The 19,703-nt window shown below is 40.6% G+C and overlaps 1 protein-coding gene across 1 annotated transcript in view; it reads left to right on the top strand.

Moving 5' to 3' along the window:
• The first annotated feature begins 293 nt into the window (after positions 1–293).
• LOC124788564 (partner of Y14 and mago) overlaps positions 294–19,703 on the top strand; it is a 35,569-nt gene continuing 16,159 nt past the window's right edge. The window contains exons 1-3 of the mRNA XM_047255834.1: positions 294–411; positions 673–769; positions 867–1,015. Of these exons, the coding sequence (XP_047111790.1) occupies positions 372–411; positions 673–769; positions 867–1,015 (286 nt within the window). The 5' untranslated portion in view covers positions 294–371. The remainder of the gene's footprint in view (positions 412–672; positions 770–866; positions 1,016–19,703) is intronic.

The raw sequence follows: 19,703 nt of genomic DNA, 5'->3' as shown, positions 1-19,703 counted from the left end.
TGCCACGACGAATACAGGCATGCATCAATGCAAGGGGACGTGCTACTGGGTATTAGAGGTACCTGTGTATACAGCGATCTGGTCCACCTCCTCTGAGGGTCTCGCTGTATGGTGGCACAACATGCAATGTTAGGTTTTCATAAGCAATAAAAAGGTCGAAAATGATGTTTATGTTGATATCAATTCCAATTTGCTGTACAAATTCCGGAACTCTCGGAACCGATGTGATGCAAAACTGTTTTTGACGTGTGTATGTCTTCGTTAACGACTTTCGCGCAATCAGTTTGCGGTCGATACTTGTCATGTAGTATACAACAAATTAGTTGAAGCGTCGGTTGCTAGATGGCTCTGCAGATGCGGTAGCATTTTAAATGGCGCTGAGTCCACCAACATACGTGAAAGATGAGCAAGGTAGAGAGAAATATTTTTGGTTGTGGATTTATATATTCGACGATAAAGATGTGTGTACTTCGTTGAAATAGTAAATGATTGAGTGAAAGAATAAGCGAATAATTACTTGTGGGCTTGTGTGTGAGGTTACCCGGATAAGTGCTGTGTTGTGTGTGTTTACATTTTCGTACTTAATAAGTCATAGAGAAAATAACACATAAGTAAATCTCATTCCCGTTCATGATGTTATCGTTTATTGTTTTATATTATTTAAATGTTCAGGGGCGACGTTTATTGCCGCTAGCCAAAGGCCAGATGGCACATGGAGAAAGCAGAGAAGAGTGAGGGATGGCTATGTACCACAGGAAGAAGTTCCAATGTATGTATAACAACGTATGAGCATACTAATGGAAAAAACGTACGATCGTTGTACAACGCTGTTTTTTTACATGTATACAAAAAAACAATGTTTGTAGATATGAGAGCAAGGGCCGGTTGTTCGCAAAATCAAAACCCAAATATCCCGTTGGCATGTCAGAAGAATTTGTCAATGCGCACAAAGGCAAAAAGGAAAATTTTGAGAAGTCACCCTTTTCTGGTATAATGGTGGAGGAACCTAGTGAAGGTATGTTCATTTCAAATATGGACATTTTTATTTGCAGGTACATTGTATGTAGTTAAGCCTTCAGCAATACCCTTGTATATATAATTTAGTTTAAAAGTATTTAATCTTGTCGACATATACAGAATTGCCCAGATTCCTTTAATATGTTGGCTGTGTTGCTCCTCGCCATGCAGGTCACTGAATAAGCCGCATCTCTATTGTTTTCACTTTTCGTGTATTCACTTATCTTCTTCATGCTGTTTTTATGTTTAATGTTTTAGTTCACCATCCTTTTTGTGTTACCATGTTTCGTACTTCGTTGTTTGATATTTCTTTTGCAGCTTTTGGAGACTGTCTTATCAGAAATTATATGCTAAACACCTCACCTGTCGTGGATTATCATTAGTCCTGTAAACATGTGGACAATTTGTCCATCAAAGATGTTATTGAATTTGAATATTACATTTACATCTGTGCTATGAGAGATACATTTCCTGCCCCCCCCCCCCCTCCCTCCCCACCCCCTCGTCATACTACATATGAAGGTTCATTCTAGTTTCTTTCATGGATGGAGTATAGGTAGAATATCTGCATTTACACTTCTGTACAATTTGCTATTTGCCTAATTCTTGATATGTGGAAGGCTGTAAAATATTCTAATTTTGGGTGAGCTGAACCTGCTGGTACCAGATGTTGGCTTTGTCCTGTGGCATAATGGTGTTCTGGCATGTGACACAGGCAGACAGAAAGAGAACAGACACTGACCTTTTCTTTTAAGTGCACATTGTAGTGACTAATCTCTAGTGTAGATCGAAGTACAGAGTATTATTTGTGCTAGCATACTGATCTGTAGCAATGTCTGAGATCTAGGTTAGGTTGAAAGATGAGTTTTGGTGAGTTTTTGAAGTGCTATTGAAAGTTTCTGTTAATCTGTTATTTCTGTCCTTAAAGGCGGTTGAAGTTAAGTAGGCCCTCTTATGTAGGTTTTCAGAATTTACTTTGCAGATTTAGTCTCTATGACAAAAAGTACATTAAATATGGAAAAGTGAGTTAAATATGTCATGAACATAAAATCATGCTATGCTAAAGAACATTCTGTTACAGCCACCTTATTTAGCATTTGTATTTGTTGATTTCACCAACTCACTACCAAATTGTCACCTTCCAATTACACCGTGGCCTATCGTCTAGCTCCATAAGAGAGAGGTAGTGTCTTTCTTCTAGTGCTTGTCAGTTAAAAATTTTTGACATTTCTTCTAGTCTAGCATGTGACCGATCACATGACCTTTTGGATTTTCTGATGTCCCCCGTTAGTCTGATCTGATGTGGGTCTCAAACACATGTGTAGATTAGGGTATGGACTGTACAAGTATTTTGTATGCAGTTGCTATTGTAAAAAGACACACTTATACAGTATTCTGCAAATCGTTATTAGTCTCCGTTTACTTTACGTAAAACTAAATGTATGTTCTCATACCATTTGACAACTCTGTGTATTTTTACTCCTAGATACTTGTATGACATTATTGACTCTGCTTATGGCTCACTAATCTTATAGCCAAAGAATACCATATATACATGTGTCATGAAGTGCACAGTCTAGCATAACTTTTCACTGAGGGTTAATTGTCAGTCTCTGCAACATGTTGATATCTTTTCCAGATCTACATGTGGCTATATGTAGTTTCAAGTTTTACAGAATTGAGTTCACAATAAAGTGCATCACTTGTGGTAAAAATCTGAGGTTGCCGCTGAGTCATTAAAATGTAACATGAACAACAACAGCTGTACTACTAACCATCAGGGCCTCAAAGCTGAAACCCCACCTTCCCTGATCGTGCCTACTGAGCTATCCAGGCGTGCCTAGCAACATGCCTTCACAGCTTTACTACATCTGGTACCTCTCTCCTACTTTCCAAACTTTTCATTTGCCAGGAAGTTCAGAAGTGGCACACACTTCACTATAGAATGAAAGATTTGTTCTCAGAACATGCCCCTTGGCGTTGGTTGAGTCACTGCAGTCCTCTGTGGGGTGGAAGATTGTTTCTGGAGTGCTGTTAGTCCCCTGGGACACACCAGGTTTTGCTCTAATGTCTACAGATCACTTTCCATCCAAAATTTGACTTGCCTGTTGGGGAATTTTTGATGGATTGCAAACATGCTGACATATCCCATACGAATGTATTTTCTTTAGACCTGCCCAATGTGGTACTAATAAGAAGCTTGTTGAATGACTGGAAACAGCAAGAAAAGCATATTTCTTTTATCTGTTCCTTAATTTACTGCCCCCCCCCCCCCCCCTGGGAAACTTCTGGCGTCTCTACTGAGATAGAATTTGAGTATGACAGTGAAGTTACTTGGTCACTTATAATAGGTCTAGGTGAAATCAATTTAATTGTTGGATGTTTTTACCAGCCAACCAGTTCCACTGTCATGGCTTTAGTCATTGACAGGAAGTCAGGTTAACGGAAACGTCCGATTCCACCCGTCTGCGTTGTCGCCAATGACAGAAACGACCATTCACGACAACTCCCATATCGCGACTATGGCGTCATTATGTAAACATGACAACACAAAAATAGATCGAAAACCCTCACACACGTATTCCTCCAAAAATATAATGAAACTAATGGGACAAGCGGGGGTTTTTGGGTGGGGGCAAACTAAAAATAAACACAGCAACTAGTTGGATAACCCACAGGCAGTGAAATATTTTGTACTTCTTAACTACAAACAGGTCTGTCCTAATCAATGGCATTGTTATAGACGCGGAGATTGGTGACAAAGATGCCATCACAGTGATTTTGGGTTCTAAAGTTAATAAAACAACCAAAAAGGCCAAGAGTATTTCTGCTAGAAAGAGCAGTTAGACAGTTTGAATAATGAATTGACATCATTTTTGTTTCAGTACAGTGAATGCAGAAAAATTATAAACAAAGTTTAAACAGACTACGTTGGAGAAGTATGTGCTGAGGAAGTGAATTAAGGACAGGAAAAATGCTCTGTGGTTTAATGACAACATTTGAAAAATGCTGATGAAGCAAAGGCTGTTTGTATTCTCAATTCAAATGTGAATGCACAAATGATGACAGGCAAAAGTTAACAGAAATTCCTGAGTCTGTAAAAAGATTGATGCACGAAGCTGACGACGACTACCACTGTCATACCTTACCAATAGATCTTGGCAAGAACCTGAGAATATTCCAGTCCTTCGTAAAATCATTAAGTGGGTCTAAGGTTTCTATCCAGTCACTTGTTGACCAGTGTGGTGTAGATAACAAAAGTAAAGCCAAAATTTTAAATTTTGAATTGAAGAAATGGTTCACGCAGGAGAATCATACAAACATACAATCATTTGACCATCACACACACTCTTGTATGGAGGATATAGAAATAAGCATTCCTGTTGTAGAGAAACAGCTGAAGTGGTTGAAAGCAAATTAGTCAGCAAGTCCTGATGTAATCCTATTTTAGTTGTACAAAGAGTACTCTAAAGTATTGGGCCCATACCTAGCTTGCATTCATTGCAAATCTCTCAACTGGCGCAAAGTCTCAAGCAATTGGAAAACAGCGCAGGTAATTCCTGTGTATAAAAAGAGTGATAGAATGTAAGTACATAATTAGAGACCAGTATATTTAATATTCGTTTGCTGCAGAATCCTTGAACATATTTCCGGTTAAAATATAATGACTTTCCTTGGGAGGGAAAGGCTTCTGCCCACAAATCAACACTGTTTCAAAAAGAACACTCGTACGAAACTCAGTGTGTCCTTTTCTCCCGTCAGGCCCTGCGAACCATGGATGCAGAGCAACAGGTGGCTCCTATGTACAGCATTTGACGCAATGCCACACTGTGGACTGTTAATGAAGGTACAAGCATACAAAATAGGTTCCCAGGTACATGAGTAACTTGAAGTCTTCTTACGTAATGGAACCTAGTATGTTGTCCTCAATGACAAGAGTATCGTCAGGAGTTCCCTTGGAAGTGTGACAGGACTGCTGTTATATTTTATATACGTAAGTGATCTGACGGACAGAGTAAGAAGCAGTCTGTGGCTGTTTGCTGATGATGCTGTGAAGTATGGACAGGTGTCATCACTGAGTGACAGTAGGAGGATGACTCTGGCATTATTTCTAATTGGTGTAATGAATGGCAGTTAGCTCTAAATGTAAAAAAAAAAAATTCTAAGTTAATGCAGATGAGTACTAAAAATGAATCCATAGTGTTTGAATATGGTATTTGTAGTGTGCCACTTGACTCAGTCACATCTATTAAATATCTAGGTATAACATTATAAAGCAGTATGAAATGGAATGTGCATGTAAGGATTGTAGTAGAGAAAACAAATGGACAACTTCGATTTATTGGGAGAATTTTAGGAAAGGGTGATTCATCTGTATAGGACACTAGTGTAACTCATTGTTGAGTACTGTTCCAGTGTTCGAGATCTGCACAAAGTTGGATTAAAGGACGACATTGAAGCAATTCAGACTTACTTTACTTTTTCGTGTCCGGAGATTTGTTTCAAAGCCTTTCAGCCCAATGTCGGGCCAAGTCCAATGTTTATCTCTTCTCAGGCCGTAGTTTGTCAAGGGTACACCTTGTGGGGCAGATGGAACACTGTAGAAGGTGTTCCATATCCTGAACTTCAACACAATCGCATTTGTTGTCTCCTTCATCCTTGAAGCCCCATTTGACTAGGTTTGCTTTAACTGGTGCTAGCCTGTTCTGATGCGGTTCAGTGTTCTCCAAATCTTCCAGCTTGATGTATTGCCGCTGGGTGTTTCTCGTGAGGTAGGGTAGTCCTTTGGAGGCTCGTTCAATTCACTAGTGAGAAATCTCTTACGGGATTGAAGTCTGCTACGTCCACATGAAGAACCATGCAGCGGGTGGCACTCGTCGAAAATCTGTTAAAATTTTACTGTATGTTCGGGCGCAATTCTTCGGGGTTCAGGAGATGAGAATCCAGCTGCTTTGTATATTTTCCCAAGTGGAGTGGGTTTCATGCATCCTGTTGTTAGCCTGCATGTTTCATTAAGGACTGTAGTGACTTTTTTGGCATGTGTGGATCGGGACCACACAGGGCATGCATATTCTGATGTGGATAAGCAAAGTGCTTGAGCAGTTGTTCGTAATACAGTCGGACTAGCTCCCCATTTACTATTCGTCAGTTTTCTTGAAATATTGTTCCTGGCAGCAACTTTTTGGCAGGTTTTTCCACAGTGATATCTGTACGTCAGTGATCTATCCAGCACGACACCAAGGTATGTTGGATTGTCCGTATGGTCCAGTTTGTTGCCATTCCAGGTGATGTTCAGCTTCCTGTTTGCCTGTTTTGTGTGTAGGTGGAAAGCGCTAACCTGTGTCTTAGATGGATTTGGTTTGAGGAAGTTCTCTTTATAGTATTCAGACATTACCTGCAGCGAGCTTTCTAATTTCCCTTCTACTTCCTCGAAGCTATTTCCTTGCGCTGTAATGGCCAGATCATCAGCATACAAGAAATGGGTAGTACGTTCCGGTGTTGGTTGATCATAGGTGTATAGGTTAAATAGTAGGGGGGACAGCACACTGCCCTGGGCGAGACCGTTCTTTTGTCGACGCCATCGGTCTTTTTTTTTTTTTTTTTTTTTTTTCCCCCCAGCATTACATAGAACTGTCTGTTTTGCAGCAGAGATTCAGTGATTTTTGTGAACTGATGATCCTTAAATTTACAGTACAGTTTTTCCATGAGCTTTCTGTGGTTGACGGTGTCGTAAACAGAGCTTAAGTCCACCAATGCTACACCTGTTATTTGTTTGTTTTCAAACCCTTCCTCTATGTGTTATGTGAGTGCTAGGATTTGACTGGTACATGATTTCCCGGGTCTGAATCCAGCCTGTTGGGGAATAAGCTTTTGGTCTGCGATATTTGCTATGCGGTTTAGGATTATTCGTTCGTACAGTTTGTACAGATGGCACAGGAGTGTTATTGGGCAATAGTTCTTCGGTTTACCTGCGTCTTTCCCAGGTTTAGTAGCGCCACAACCTTTGATTTACTCCACATCTTTGGGATCTTACACGTTTTTTAAGCAATGATTAAAGAGCTGCAGGATCCATTGCTTGGGACTAGGTCCGAGCTGTTTGATCTGTTCCACGCATATATCGTCGACTCCCGCTGCTTTCCCATTTTTCATTGAGTTCATTCCATGATTAAGATCTTTCATGGTAAATGGTATTTCGAACATGCTTGACTCTTGACTCTGAATTCTGCTGATTTTTATTTTCTGACATTTCTTGTTGGGTTTTCCATTTAGTAGGAGCTGATGGGCAATTTCATTGGGTGTTACTGAAGAGCATTGTTTAGCTGTCCTGAAGTCACAATTAAGTTTTTTTATTAAGTTCCAAGCGACTTTGCTACTGTGGGTCATATCCATTCTTTCCAGTTTCAACCCATTTCCTTTGTCTTGATTCACTAATCATTTCCATTAGTGTTTCTCCACATTGGACTACTTCTTCACTAAAGGGGTCCTGTTCATAAAGCCTTTCGTACTCCCTCGGGATGTTCTTTGATTCGTCAGAGAGACCTGGGATGAAATGCTCTCTGCAGCCTCGGGATAAGTGTCTTCGAGAAATCTTTTGGAGGGTCTCTACAAAAGTTTGATAATTTTCTGGAATTAGGTATAGATTTTTTATTTCTGCATCCAGTTCCACAGCATATTCTGTCCATTTAGCTTTTTTAAAGTTGAAGCGTCTGCGGAATGGTATTTTCGTTGTTCTCAAAGCAGCGTATATTTGGATTCCGATAGGTCGTTGTTGTGTTTTAGGAAGATGTGCGTATGCAGTTTTTAAGTATCGGTCTTCCACGTTTGCGCTTACAAAACAAATATCAGGGTTGTATTTGCGCTTCCAGATTTTGCTGCTGAACGAGCATGGTAGCTTGGGATCAGGAATAAGTTACTTACTTCCGCCCACTGCTCTAATTTATGTTCGTTGTCGTCTGTATGTTTGTAGCCCCATGATGTGCTGTGGCAGTCAAAGTCTCCTAAGATGAACTGTGTTTTCTGGTTGTTGAAGTTTGGCGGCAAGTTCTCTCCGGGCGGCTTGTATACTGACGTTACAGTGAAGGTGCTACACTCAACAGTCAGTAATTCTATGTTATTGTATGTAGTTCTGTTAGTTGATATTATGGCCATCTCAGGTTTTGTGAAGACAGCGCTGCCATATTTAGGATGTGGATTTTCTATGGCTAATTTCATTCCTTCTGTTTCTGGTCTTATTGCCCCTTCTTTCTTGTTTGTTTCTTGTATACAAAGTATGTCCCATTTGTGTGTGCAGCAAAGTTGTGATATGATTTGTTGTTTGTTTTTGGTGATACCCTCTATGTTTAGGCTTGCCATCGTCAGAGTTGGCTCTGAGAAGAGCCCATTCTTTTTGCTTTTCCGATGTTGGAAGGATTGGTCGTTGTCTTTTATTGCAACGTTTCCGGGGGACGCCAGCATTATCTGACAGATGCTTCTCGGTCTCTTATCTCAGATAGTGCATGCGTGGAGGCTCCTTCCTTGTCCCCCAGCAACGGGCTGTTAGAGTAGTTACCATTAGTTCTGAACAACATGCAAGTATTATGGAAATGCTTCAGGAACTCAAATGGGACTCACTGGAGGAAAGGCGACATTCTTTTCAAAGAGCACTCACTACTTAAGAAAATTTAGGGAACCAGCATTTGAGGCTGACTGCAAAGTGATTCTACTGTTATCAACGTACATTTTGTGTAAGGACTACGAGGATGCGATGAGAGAGATTGGGCTCGTACAGAGGCATATAGATAGTCATTTTTGTCTCACTCTGTTTGCGAGTGAAACAGAAAAGGAAATTACTGGTAGTGACACAGGGTACCCTCCACCATGCACTTAGATGCAACACAGACATGATTTCAAGGTGGTGTCAAGTAACCTCAAATGTTTCCGTGGTGCAAAAATGTGATCATCAATACAGATTGTACAGATTCGTAATAACTATTTAAGCTAACATGACGCTTGCAGGAAAGTGGGGTTTCAGTCAAACTAAAATCTAACATAACAACCGCTAAATCACATGAACAGTAAAATATACAATTTGCAACAGCACAGTAAGCAAGAAAACAGTTTCCAAAAAGCAAAAGGTGGACAATGAAAGCTAACAAACTGTAAGTGGTAATGAAAACATCAATTGAGTTATATATGTCAATCTGAAAGACATATCATACAAAACAGTCACAAAGCAAGACAATACATATAGGAAAAAATTGCAAAAACAAACAAAAGGAATTATCCACAACTGCCACTTGCCCACAGTACCACAAAACCAAAACTGCATCATATAATTAACATTGACAACCTAACCTCACCAATGTAGGTAAAATAAAGTTCATAATATCTGCCACTCACAATGAAAGCTAATTGCCAGCAGTTAACAACACAACCAAAGACCTGTACGCACCAGTTTCAGTATGCAAGAAGTGCACAGTTACGCACGTAAACACACATACCATACATTGCAAAACAATATGTCATCAAAACAAACTCTCAAACAGCAAGCCTAGAGTTCTTAAACTAGGAACTCCTCAGATAGAACACCATATGTTGTCCTGCCAAGAGTGCCACATGTATTGGTTCCTAGCCCTTTGGTCAGTCTCATACTTCCTCCACAGATTTAATATTTCACATACATGGCAACTAAACCAAATAACTATAGGAATTTAAATATACTCAACACGTCACTCCCTTCGTGACATGCAGGGACTGACTCGTACTTTGTTGTCACATCAGTAGCTAATACGCCATCATATTGAATCTGCAACCATTACCCAACTCACTGCACTAATAATTCCAAACCCAAAACTGAATCTGTTGTTCATAACTACCAGCATCAAAATAACTCACTAACAAACCACCACAAACTCTTCCAATATTATTTTTATTTTACGTGTCTAGTTCCGTAGGACCAAATTGAGGAGCAAATCTCCAAGGTCATGGAATGTGTCAGTACATGAAATTATAACGTAAAAGTAATAACAGATAAAGTAAACTGTTTATGAACCCTAAAAAAAGAAAGCCATAAGTTTATGTAAACCCAATCAACACTATAACACAGGACTAGGCGAAATTTTTCAAGGAACTCCTCGACAGAATAGGAGTGACACATGAGAAAAATTCAATTTTGATTTGAAAGTGTGTGGATCACTGCTAAGATTTTTGAATACTTGTAGTAGCTTTTTGAAAATGGATGCAGCAGTATACTGCACACCTTATTGCCCGAACTGCCTGTCTGTGGGCGAAAAATATCCTTTGAGAATGGGAAGAGTTACACCAAAATATCATATAACATAAGCGAATGATAACAAGCAAAGTAGACTACTTTTTGTGATGAACTATCACTTACTTCAGATAATGTTGGAATAGTAAAAATGGCAGCATTAAGTCTTTGAATGAGATCCTGAATGTGGGGGTTCCATGTCGGTTTACTATCTATCTGAACCCTTAGAAATGTGAACTGTTCCGTTTCACTAATCATATGCCCATTTTGTGAAATTAAAACGTTGGATTCTGTCGAATTGTGTGTTAGAAACTGTAAAAACTGAGTCTTACTGTGATGTAGCGTTACTTTATTTTCTACAGGCCACGAACTTACATTTTGAACTGCAGTATTTGAAACAGTGCCAGTGTTGCAGACAACATCCTTCACTACCAACTAGTGTCATCGCAAACAAAAATATTTTAGAATCGCCTGTAATACTACAGGGCATATCATTTATGTAAATAAGGAACAGAAGTTACCCAGTCACTAATCCCTGGGGACCCACCCATTTGATTGTGCCCCACTCAGGCCACACATCATAGCCATTCTCAACACTGTGGATAATGACCTTTTGCTGTCTGTTGTTAAAGTAAGATGTGAACCAGTTGTGAGCTACTCCCCGTATTCCATAATGGTCCAACTTCTGGAGCAATATTTTGTAATCAACACAATCAAATGCCGTAGTTTAATCAAAAAATGTGCCTAGTGTTCGGAACATTTTGTTTAGTCCACCCAGTACCTCACAGAGAGGGTCTCAGGGAACCACAGAAGGGACGTCCGTCTAAAAGTTGGCAGGTAAAAAACAGTAAGGTAGTTGTAGAAATCATTGGTATTGTACATGTAAATTGTTGTAGCTGTGTTGGAAAAGAAGCAGAGCTCCAAACCCTTATAGAAAGCACAGCTGTAGGTACACAGAGCTGGCTAAAGCCAGAAATAAATTCAGCCGAATTTTTTTCAAACGATCTAACATTGTTCAGAAATGGGACATTAAATACAGTTGGTGGTGGAGTATTTATTGCTGTCAGAGTTAGTTGGCCTTGTAGCGAAATTGAAGTAGATTGTTCGTGTGAAATAGTATGGGTAGAGGTTGTACCTGACAATGAGACTAAAGTGTTAATTGGATCGTTTTACTGACCCCTGACTCAGAAGATATAGTTGCTGAACAGTTCAAAGAAAACTTGAGTCTCATTTTAAATAAGTACCCTGCTCATACAATTATAGTCGGTGGTGACTTCATTCTACCCTCGATGTGCTGGAAAAATAATACGTTTAAAGTCAGCGGCAGGCATAAAATGTCATCTGAAATTGTACTGAATGCTTTCTCAGAAAATTATTTTGAACAATTGGTTCATGAGCCCACTCGAAGCAAAATGGTTGCGAAAGCATACTTGACCTTTTAGCAACAAATAATCCTGAACAAGTAGTGAGTATTGTGACAAAAGGCAGTTGCTGCTAAGCTGAATACCGTAACACCTACAACCATCAGAAAGAAACGCAAAGTACAGGGTGATTCAAAAAGAATACCACAACTTTAGGAATTTAAAACTCTGCAACGACAAAAGGCAGAGCTAAGCACTACCTGTCGGCGAATTAAGGGAGCTATAAAGTTTCATTTAGTTGTACATTTGTTCGCTTGAGGCGCTGTTGACTAGGCGTCAGCGTCAGTTGATGCTAAGATGGCGACCGCTCAACAGAAAGCTTTTTGTGTTATTGAGTACGGCAGAAGTGAATTGACGACAGTTGTTCAGCGTGCGTTTCAAACGAAGTATGGTGTTAAACCTCCTGATAGGTGGTGTATTAAACGTTGGTATGAACAGTTCACAGAGAATGGGTGTTTGTGCAAAGGGAAAAGTTCTGGATGGCCGAGAACGAGTGATGAAAATGTAGCACGCATCCAGCAAGCATTTGTTCGCAGCCCAGGAAAATTGACTCGCAGAGCTAGCAGAGAGCTGCAAATTCCACAATTTCAGCAGGATGGAGCGCCACCACATTGGTACGTATCTGTCCGTAACTACCTGAACGTCAACTACCCGAGGCGATGGCCCGGCCGCCAGGCAGCCCGTGACAGAGCGCTTCATCACTGGCCTCCGAGAAGCCCTGATCTTACCCCCTGCGATTTTTTCTTATGAGGATATGTTAAGGATATGGTGTTTCGACCACCTCACCCAGCCACCATTGATGATTTGAAACAAGAAATAACAGCAGCTATCCAAACTGTTACGCCTGATATGCTACAGAGAGTGTGGAACGAGTTGGAGTATCGGGTTGATATTGCTCGTGTGTCTGGAGGGGGCCATATTGAACATCTCTGAACTTGTTTTTGAGTGAAAAAAAACCTTTTTAAATACTCTTTGTAATGATGTATAACAGAAGGTTATATTATGTTTCTTTCATTAAATACACATTTTTAAAGTTGTGGTATTCTTTTTGAATCACCCTGTATATCTTTTTAAAAAAGCTGATAAAAATGCTCTTAACGCCTTCTTAAGAGACAGTCTTCACTCCTTCCTATCTGATCATGTAAGTTTAGAAAAGCTGTGGAATGTTCTCAGAGAGATAATATCGACAGCAATTGAGAAATATATACCACATAAATTAATAAGTGATGGTACTGATCCCCCATGGTACACACAGGTCAGATTTTTGTTGCAGAAGCAACAAAAAAAGCATGCCAAATTTAAAAGAACACAAAATCCCCAAGATTGGCAAAGTTTTGCAGAAGTTTGAAATATAGCACATACTTGAATGTGAGATGCTTTTAATAATTTCCACAACAAAATTCTGTCTCAAAATCTGGCAGAAAACCCAAAGACATTCTGGGTCATACATAAAGCACACCGGTGGCAAGACGCAATCAATACCTTCACTGCGCGATAACAACGGTGAAGTCACTGATGACAGTGCCACTAAGGCAGAGTTATTAAACATGGTTTTCCAAAACTCCTCCACCAAAGAAGATAAAGTAAATATTCCTGAATTCCAATCAAGAACAACTGCCAAGATGAGAAACATAGAACTAGATATCCTCAGTGTAACGAAGCAGCTGAAATCACTTAATAAAGGCAAGGCCTCCGGTCCAGATTGTATACCAGTCAGGTGGGAGTGGATTGGTAGAGAGATAGCTTGAAGGTGGCTCATTGAACCTTCTGCCAGGCACTTTATTATGAATACCAGAGTACTCATGTAGATATAGAATATAGCATATACTTCTAAAACCAAACTGTACATTTGATAGCAAATTATGTGAAATAAAATGATCAATTATCCTTCCATATACAGCCTTTTCAGTAACTTCTGCAAACACTGATGGCATAGAAATAGGTCTAAAATTGTCTACTTTATTCCTTTTTATAAAGCGACTTTACTACTGAGTACTTTTAATGTTCAGGAAACTGACCATTCTTAAATTAAAACTTACAGATATGGCTCCGTACAAGGCTAACATGTGCAGCACAGTACTTTAATGTTGTGCTAGGCAGTCCATCATATCCATGAGAGTCCTTAGTCTTCACTGATTTAATTGTGCACTCAATCCCCCCTCGCACCTGTTAGTATCACGGAGTAGTATTTCAGACATCAGTCTATCTCGGAACGACATTTTGCAAGAGAGTTATATGATTCCCTGTAGAAACTAAGTTTTTATTTAATGCATCATCAGTGGTCACAAAGTGATTGTTAAATACTGTACATATATTTGTTACAGAAATATCATTCACTGGAAATATTTTTACTACGAACTTACTTTCCTGCCACTCTTGTTCATTAACGAGGTTTAAACAAACTCTCTATTGCCGTTGTATTAGCTTTTCCACATAGTTTACAATTATATATAACATTTGTTTGAGTACTAAAACCAGTCAGTTTTAAAATTTGTGCATCATGGTCTGAACAGCCATTCACCCTTTTACTATCAGAATGCTCCTCTACTAATAAAGAATGAATAAAAATATTGTCTATAGCTGTGCAACTATTCCCCCTGCACACTGGTTGGAAAAAAAAAAAACAGTCTTACATCAGATCATATGAATTTAGGAGATTTCCGACATCCTTTTTCTTGCACAATCACATACAAAATTAATATTGAAGTCACCACATATAACTGTTTTTTGGTACTTCCTACAAAGTGATCCAAGAACTCTCTTTAGCTTGAGCAGAAATGCCCTAAAGTCAGTCAGGTGACCTACAAACAACAACAATTAGAAGTTTAGTTTCACTAAATTCAACTACTCCTGCACAACATTCAAATACTTGTTAAGTGCAGTGCCACGTTATGTCTATGGACTCGAATGAAATACTGCTTTTTACATACATGGCCGCTCCCCCAATCTGCAAAGAACTCCTTGACAAACAGCCAACTAATCTGTATCCTGGTAAAGGAAGCCTCTGAATTGTCAAATTATTTAAGTGGTGCTCTGATATACCGGTAATGTCAGACTCAACATCTATAAGCAGTTCACTAACTTGATCTTTAATATGTCTTATATTTTGATGAAATATGCTAATTCTTTCAGTACTTCGATACCTGACCACCTCTGAACGTGATTCGTCTGTTCCTTTAAGCGGGGATACCTATAAGCTTTGCCAGCTTCACCTTCCCATACCTATTGAGGTGCTGGCCACACCTAGTGAAATATGATCTATTGATAGACTCATTCAGCTGCCACCACTGCCATGTGAGCCCAGGCTCTCCACCATCATTGCCTTCTCCAGCCCCTTGTTAACACACCTAATAGCAGCATTTAGATTAAGCCGATCATGACGCTGAAACAGTTGTGTGAAGTGCACATTAGTGCCACCAGTTTGAGTTGCTATCTTTACCAGGTCACCACCTACATCACACAACTACATTACTCCCATTTGTTAAGTCACCTGAGTCAACCCCGCACTAGGCATCACAATGCTGGTGACCTGATACTCAACACTTCCTGCAACCACTGGCCCACACCTCTACCATGCGACCTACCTAGCAGCAGAACCTTCTTCTGACTGTTAGAATTTGCAGCTGACTTAGGCCCCCTAACTGCTGAGGTCTGCTGCATGTTTCCTGCACCTACAGCTACAAGAGGTTCCTCTCCACTAAACTCTGACAGTTGGTCAAATCTATTGGTCATACGCAAAGTACAACTGCCTGAATATCTCCTCCTCCTTAGCTGTCGTCTTACCAACCACAAGTTTCCATTCATCAGTGCCCTTCATCCTCCTAGTTCCTCTTTTGCGTCTGGTGACGGCACCTGAAGGGCACACATCTTACACTCCTACTCCTCTATCAACTTATTTCTGCTACAAATTCTGCATTTCCAGGAAAGGATCTCACTAGAATGCACACTGGCTTCCCCACTACATTCCCCCCAATGAAAATATTCTGAACAAATTCCAGATCCATAGCCCATTACTTGCAAACCTACGACAAACCCCACACTTCTCACTTGTGGTAGAATTTTAACAGTGACTGAAAAAATACTGAACGTCCACATTACCTAAGTTAAATTACAACAGTAGAACTATTTAAAGAACTAACAATAATGATACTGAATTTCGCTCTCTACTAAGAAAGCGACTACTTTTATTAATACTACTAAACCACAACTAATACCAATCCCACAAAAACTTCACACAATTTCTTATCTAAAATCAAAAAGTCAAGTAACCACTGGAACACTCAACAAAATTAAACACAGTGAATGAAAGTTCTACCAAAATATTTCACTACAAACAATAAGAAATGTCAGCTGGAAGCCATTCTATGACTTCAACGCACAAACAACTGTAAAAAAAAAACGTGCTGGGTGAATGTTTCCAAAAGAGTAGTAAACCTTTATTTCGTCAGAAACAGCATGAGAGACCACTGAAAATTACTAAATTTAATAACTGTATAACAGTGCACAAACAACTTTGTCAGAAATTAACTTCAGAATTGCTACAGCTGCAACTGCACAAACAGCAAAATATTATGAACTTGTTCCTCTCTACAAGTCCTAAAAGGAACAGGAATTTCCGAATATCCTGCATAGCATTTATAATCTAACGAATGGGTGTGTAGGTGTCGTACATGTGTTCCTTGACTGTGCCTACAAAATTAATCCAGTTTGCCTTGTGTAATTTTTCTCATGAACAAACATTTTGTATAAATGTCTGAGCTGGTGAATGGGCTCGTGACACTGACAATGCTGGATTATTGGATTTGAAGTAGGTTTACTATTCCAAAACCTGGTATGTGCCGAGTAAATGGATTAAGGATGGAAAAGACACACCATGGTGTAACAATCAGGTTTAGAAAATGATGAGGAAACTGAGATTTTTGGACTCTGTTTAAAAAAGTACACACAATTGTCAATAGGCAAAAGTTAGTTAGAAATCCGTGCATCCATAAGAAGAACAATGAACAAAGCATACAACTACTTCCACCATAATACCTTAGTGAAAGATCTTGCCAAACATGAGAAAATTGTGGTCATACATAAAATCACTAAGGAAGTCGAAGGCTTGTATCCAGTCACTTGTCGACCGGTCTGGGGTGACAATAGAAGACAGCAGAAGGAAGCCCTTGTAAATTTCATGTTTAAGAAATCATTTATGCAGGAGGATCATACAAACCAGAGCCACTTCCTCATCCCCTCAAATCCAGAACCTCCCACAGAAGAACCACAAAAGTGCCCCACTTGTGACAGGATACTTTCCGGGACTGGACCAGACTCTGAATGTGGCTCTCCAGCAGGGATACGACTTCCTCAAATCCTGCCCTGAAATGAGATCCATCCTTCATGAAATCCTCCCCACTCCACCAAGAGTGTCTTTCCGCCGTCCACCTAACCTTCGTAACCTGTTAGTTCATCCCTATGAAATCCCCAAACCACCTTCCCTACGCTCTGGCTCCTATCCTTGTAACCGCCCCCGGTGTAAAACCTGTCCCATGCACCGTCCCACCACCACCTACTCCAGTCCTGTAACCCGGAAGGTGTACACAATCAAAGGCAGAGCCACGTGTGAAAGCACCCACGTGATTTACCAACTGACCTGCCTACACTGTGATGCATTCTATGTGGGAATGACCAGCAACAAACTGTCCATTCGCATGAATGGACACAGGCAGACAGTGTTTGTTGGTAATGAGGGTCACCCTGTGGCTAAACATGCCTTGGTGCACGACCAGCACATCTTGGCACAGTGTTACACCGTCCGGGTTATCTGGATACTTCCCACCAACACCAACCTATCCGAACTCCGGAGTTGGGAACTTGCTCTTCAATATATCCTCTCTTCCCGTTACCCACCAGGCCTCAATCTCCGCTAATTTCAAGTTGCCGCCACTCATACCTCACCTGTCATTCAACAACATCTTTGCCTCTGCACTTCCGCCTCGACTGACATCTCTGCCCAAACTCTTTGTCTTTAAATATGGCTGCTTGTGTCTGTATATGTGTGGATGGATATGTGTGTGTGTGCGCGAGTGTATACCCGTCCTTTTTTCCCCCTAAGGTAAGTCTTTCCGCTCCCGGGATTGGAATGACTCCTTACCCTCTCCCTTAAAACCCACATCCTTTCGTCTTTCCCTCTCCTTCCCTCTTTCCTGATGAGGCAACAGTTTGTTGCGAAAGCTTGAATTTTGTGTGTATGTTTGTGTTCGTTTATGCGTCTCTCGACCTGCCAGCACTTTCGTTTGGTAAGTCACATCATCTTTGTTTTTAGATAAATAATACATAAGCTATAGGTCAAACTCTCAAGCATTAATATGTCAACAAGTTAGGTGATTTCCAATCTGACGAAAGTTTTACTTAAACAGGCAATACTTCCACAAGTGCCGCCAGTGATTTCATGTTAAGACACAAAACACCTCTCCTCTACCCTCGGCAGTCGTAATGCACGGGCATGGCCATTCCGAACAGCCACTGCAACAGTAGTCCATTTATCGTGGATAAGCAGCTCTAACTCAATTTGAAGTGTTGGCAGAAGAGCCAACACCGTGTTGCTAGAGGAGGCCAAAATGCACGCTTTTAGCTCACGCAGGCTGTCGTGAGGTCTGGAACATTACAAGGAAATGAGAACTTAGAAAAACGGACGTAACTGGTAGAATACTTAACTTTAATCCACAATTGGTGAACATCTCTCTTGACTGTACATGCTTCACAAGATAAATATCAATGCTATGGCGCCTTGCTAGGTCGTAGCAAATGACGTAGCTGAAGGCTATGCTAACTATCGTCTCGGCAAATGACAGCGTATTTGTCAGTGAACCTTTCCTAGCAAAGTCGGCTGTACAACTGGGGCGAGTGCTAGGAAGTCTCTTTAGACCTGCCGTGTGGTGGCGCTCGGTCTGCAATCACTGACAGTGGCGACACGCGGGTCCGACATATACTAATGGACCGCGGCCGATTTAAAGGCTACCACCTAGCAAGTGTGGTGTCTGGCGGTGACACCACACAATTAGCCATGATGTTATCCATTACGTTACAGCTTATTCATCTGAATTTTGTATTGTGGATGAGATATCATAAAATCTCTTGAAGTCTTACATTGTAGATGCTTTATTAATTGACATTTAATGATAAGTGTGACGTACTTGCAATGTACACTTAAGTGCCAAAGAAACAGATACAGGTATGCATTTTCAAATGCGGAGATATGTAAACAGGCACAATACAGCACTGCAGTCGGCAATGCCTCTATAAGACAACAAGTGTCTGGCTCACTTGTTAAATAGGTTACTGCTGCTACAATGGTAGGCTATCAAGATTTAACTGAGTTTGAATGTGGTTCATGGTGTGGGTTCCTGTTGTCATGTCCTAGTTCATGAACCACGGGCAACGTATGAGTGGCCAAGTAAGTGGTCCCGACAGTCAGGATACCAGTTACTTTGGAATAAGGCTGGGCATCTCGGACATATTCTGAGTCGTGGTCACCTTTGTGCTCATACGGCAAACACTATCAAATCCACCGGTTAGTCCCTCAGCCGTTAGGGGTAAAACCCAATGGGACTCGGGGCAAGTAAGGCTAGCAACCTGCTTCCCTGGTACTTTAAATATGATGCTGGCAACAATCAGAGCAAAATGCCTCGGACCTTTGGAGGTGACGGAGTCCCACCTCTAACTGACAAACCAGGGACTCCTAAGATACGACTTGGCAAACAAATGGTAATGAGGTGGGGAGCTATTAATATCAATGGGGGCTACTCTGGGAAGAAGGTAGAGCTGGCAGAGGCTGCAAGTAAGATGGGGCTGGACGTTTTAGCTGTTAGTGACATCCGGATAAGGGGTGAGAAAGAAGAGGAAGTGGGAGAATACAAGATCTACCTGTCAGGAGTCAAAGCAGGAATAGCACAATGGGGCGTAGGGCTTTACATCAGGAAAGAAATGGAACCCAGCGTAGTTGCAATAAGGTGTGTAAACGAACGACTGATGTG

Source organism: Schistocerca piceifrons, chromosome 3 (genome assembly GCF_021461385.2).
Source record: "Schistocerca piceifrons isolate TAMUIC-IGC-003096 chromosome 3, iqSchPice1.1, whole genome shotgun sequence".
Lineage (NCBI taxonomy): Eukaryota > Metazoa > Arthropoda > Insecta > Orthoptera > Acrididae > Schistocerca > Schistocerca piceifrons.
The sequence above is the reverse complement of the archived record's forward strand: the minus strand, read 5'-3'. Positions and strand labels throughout refer to the sequence as shown.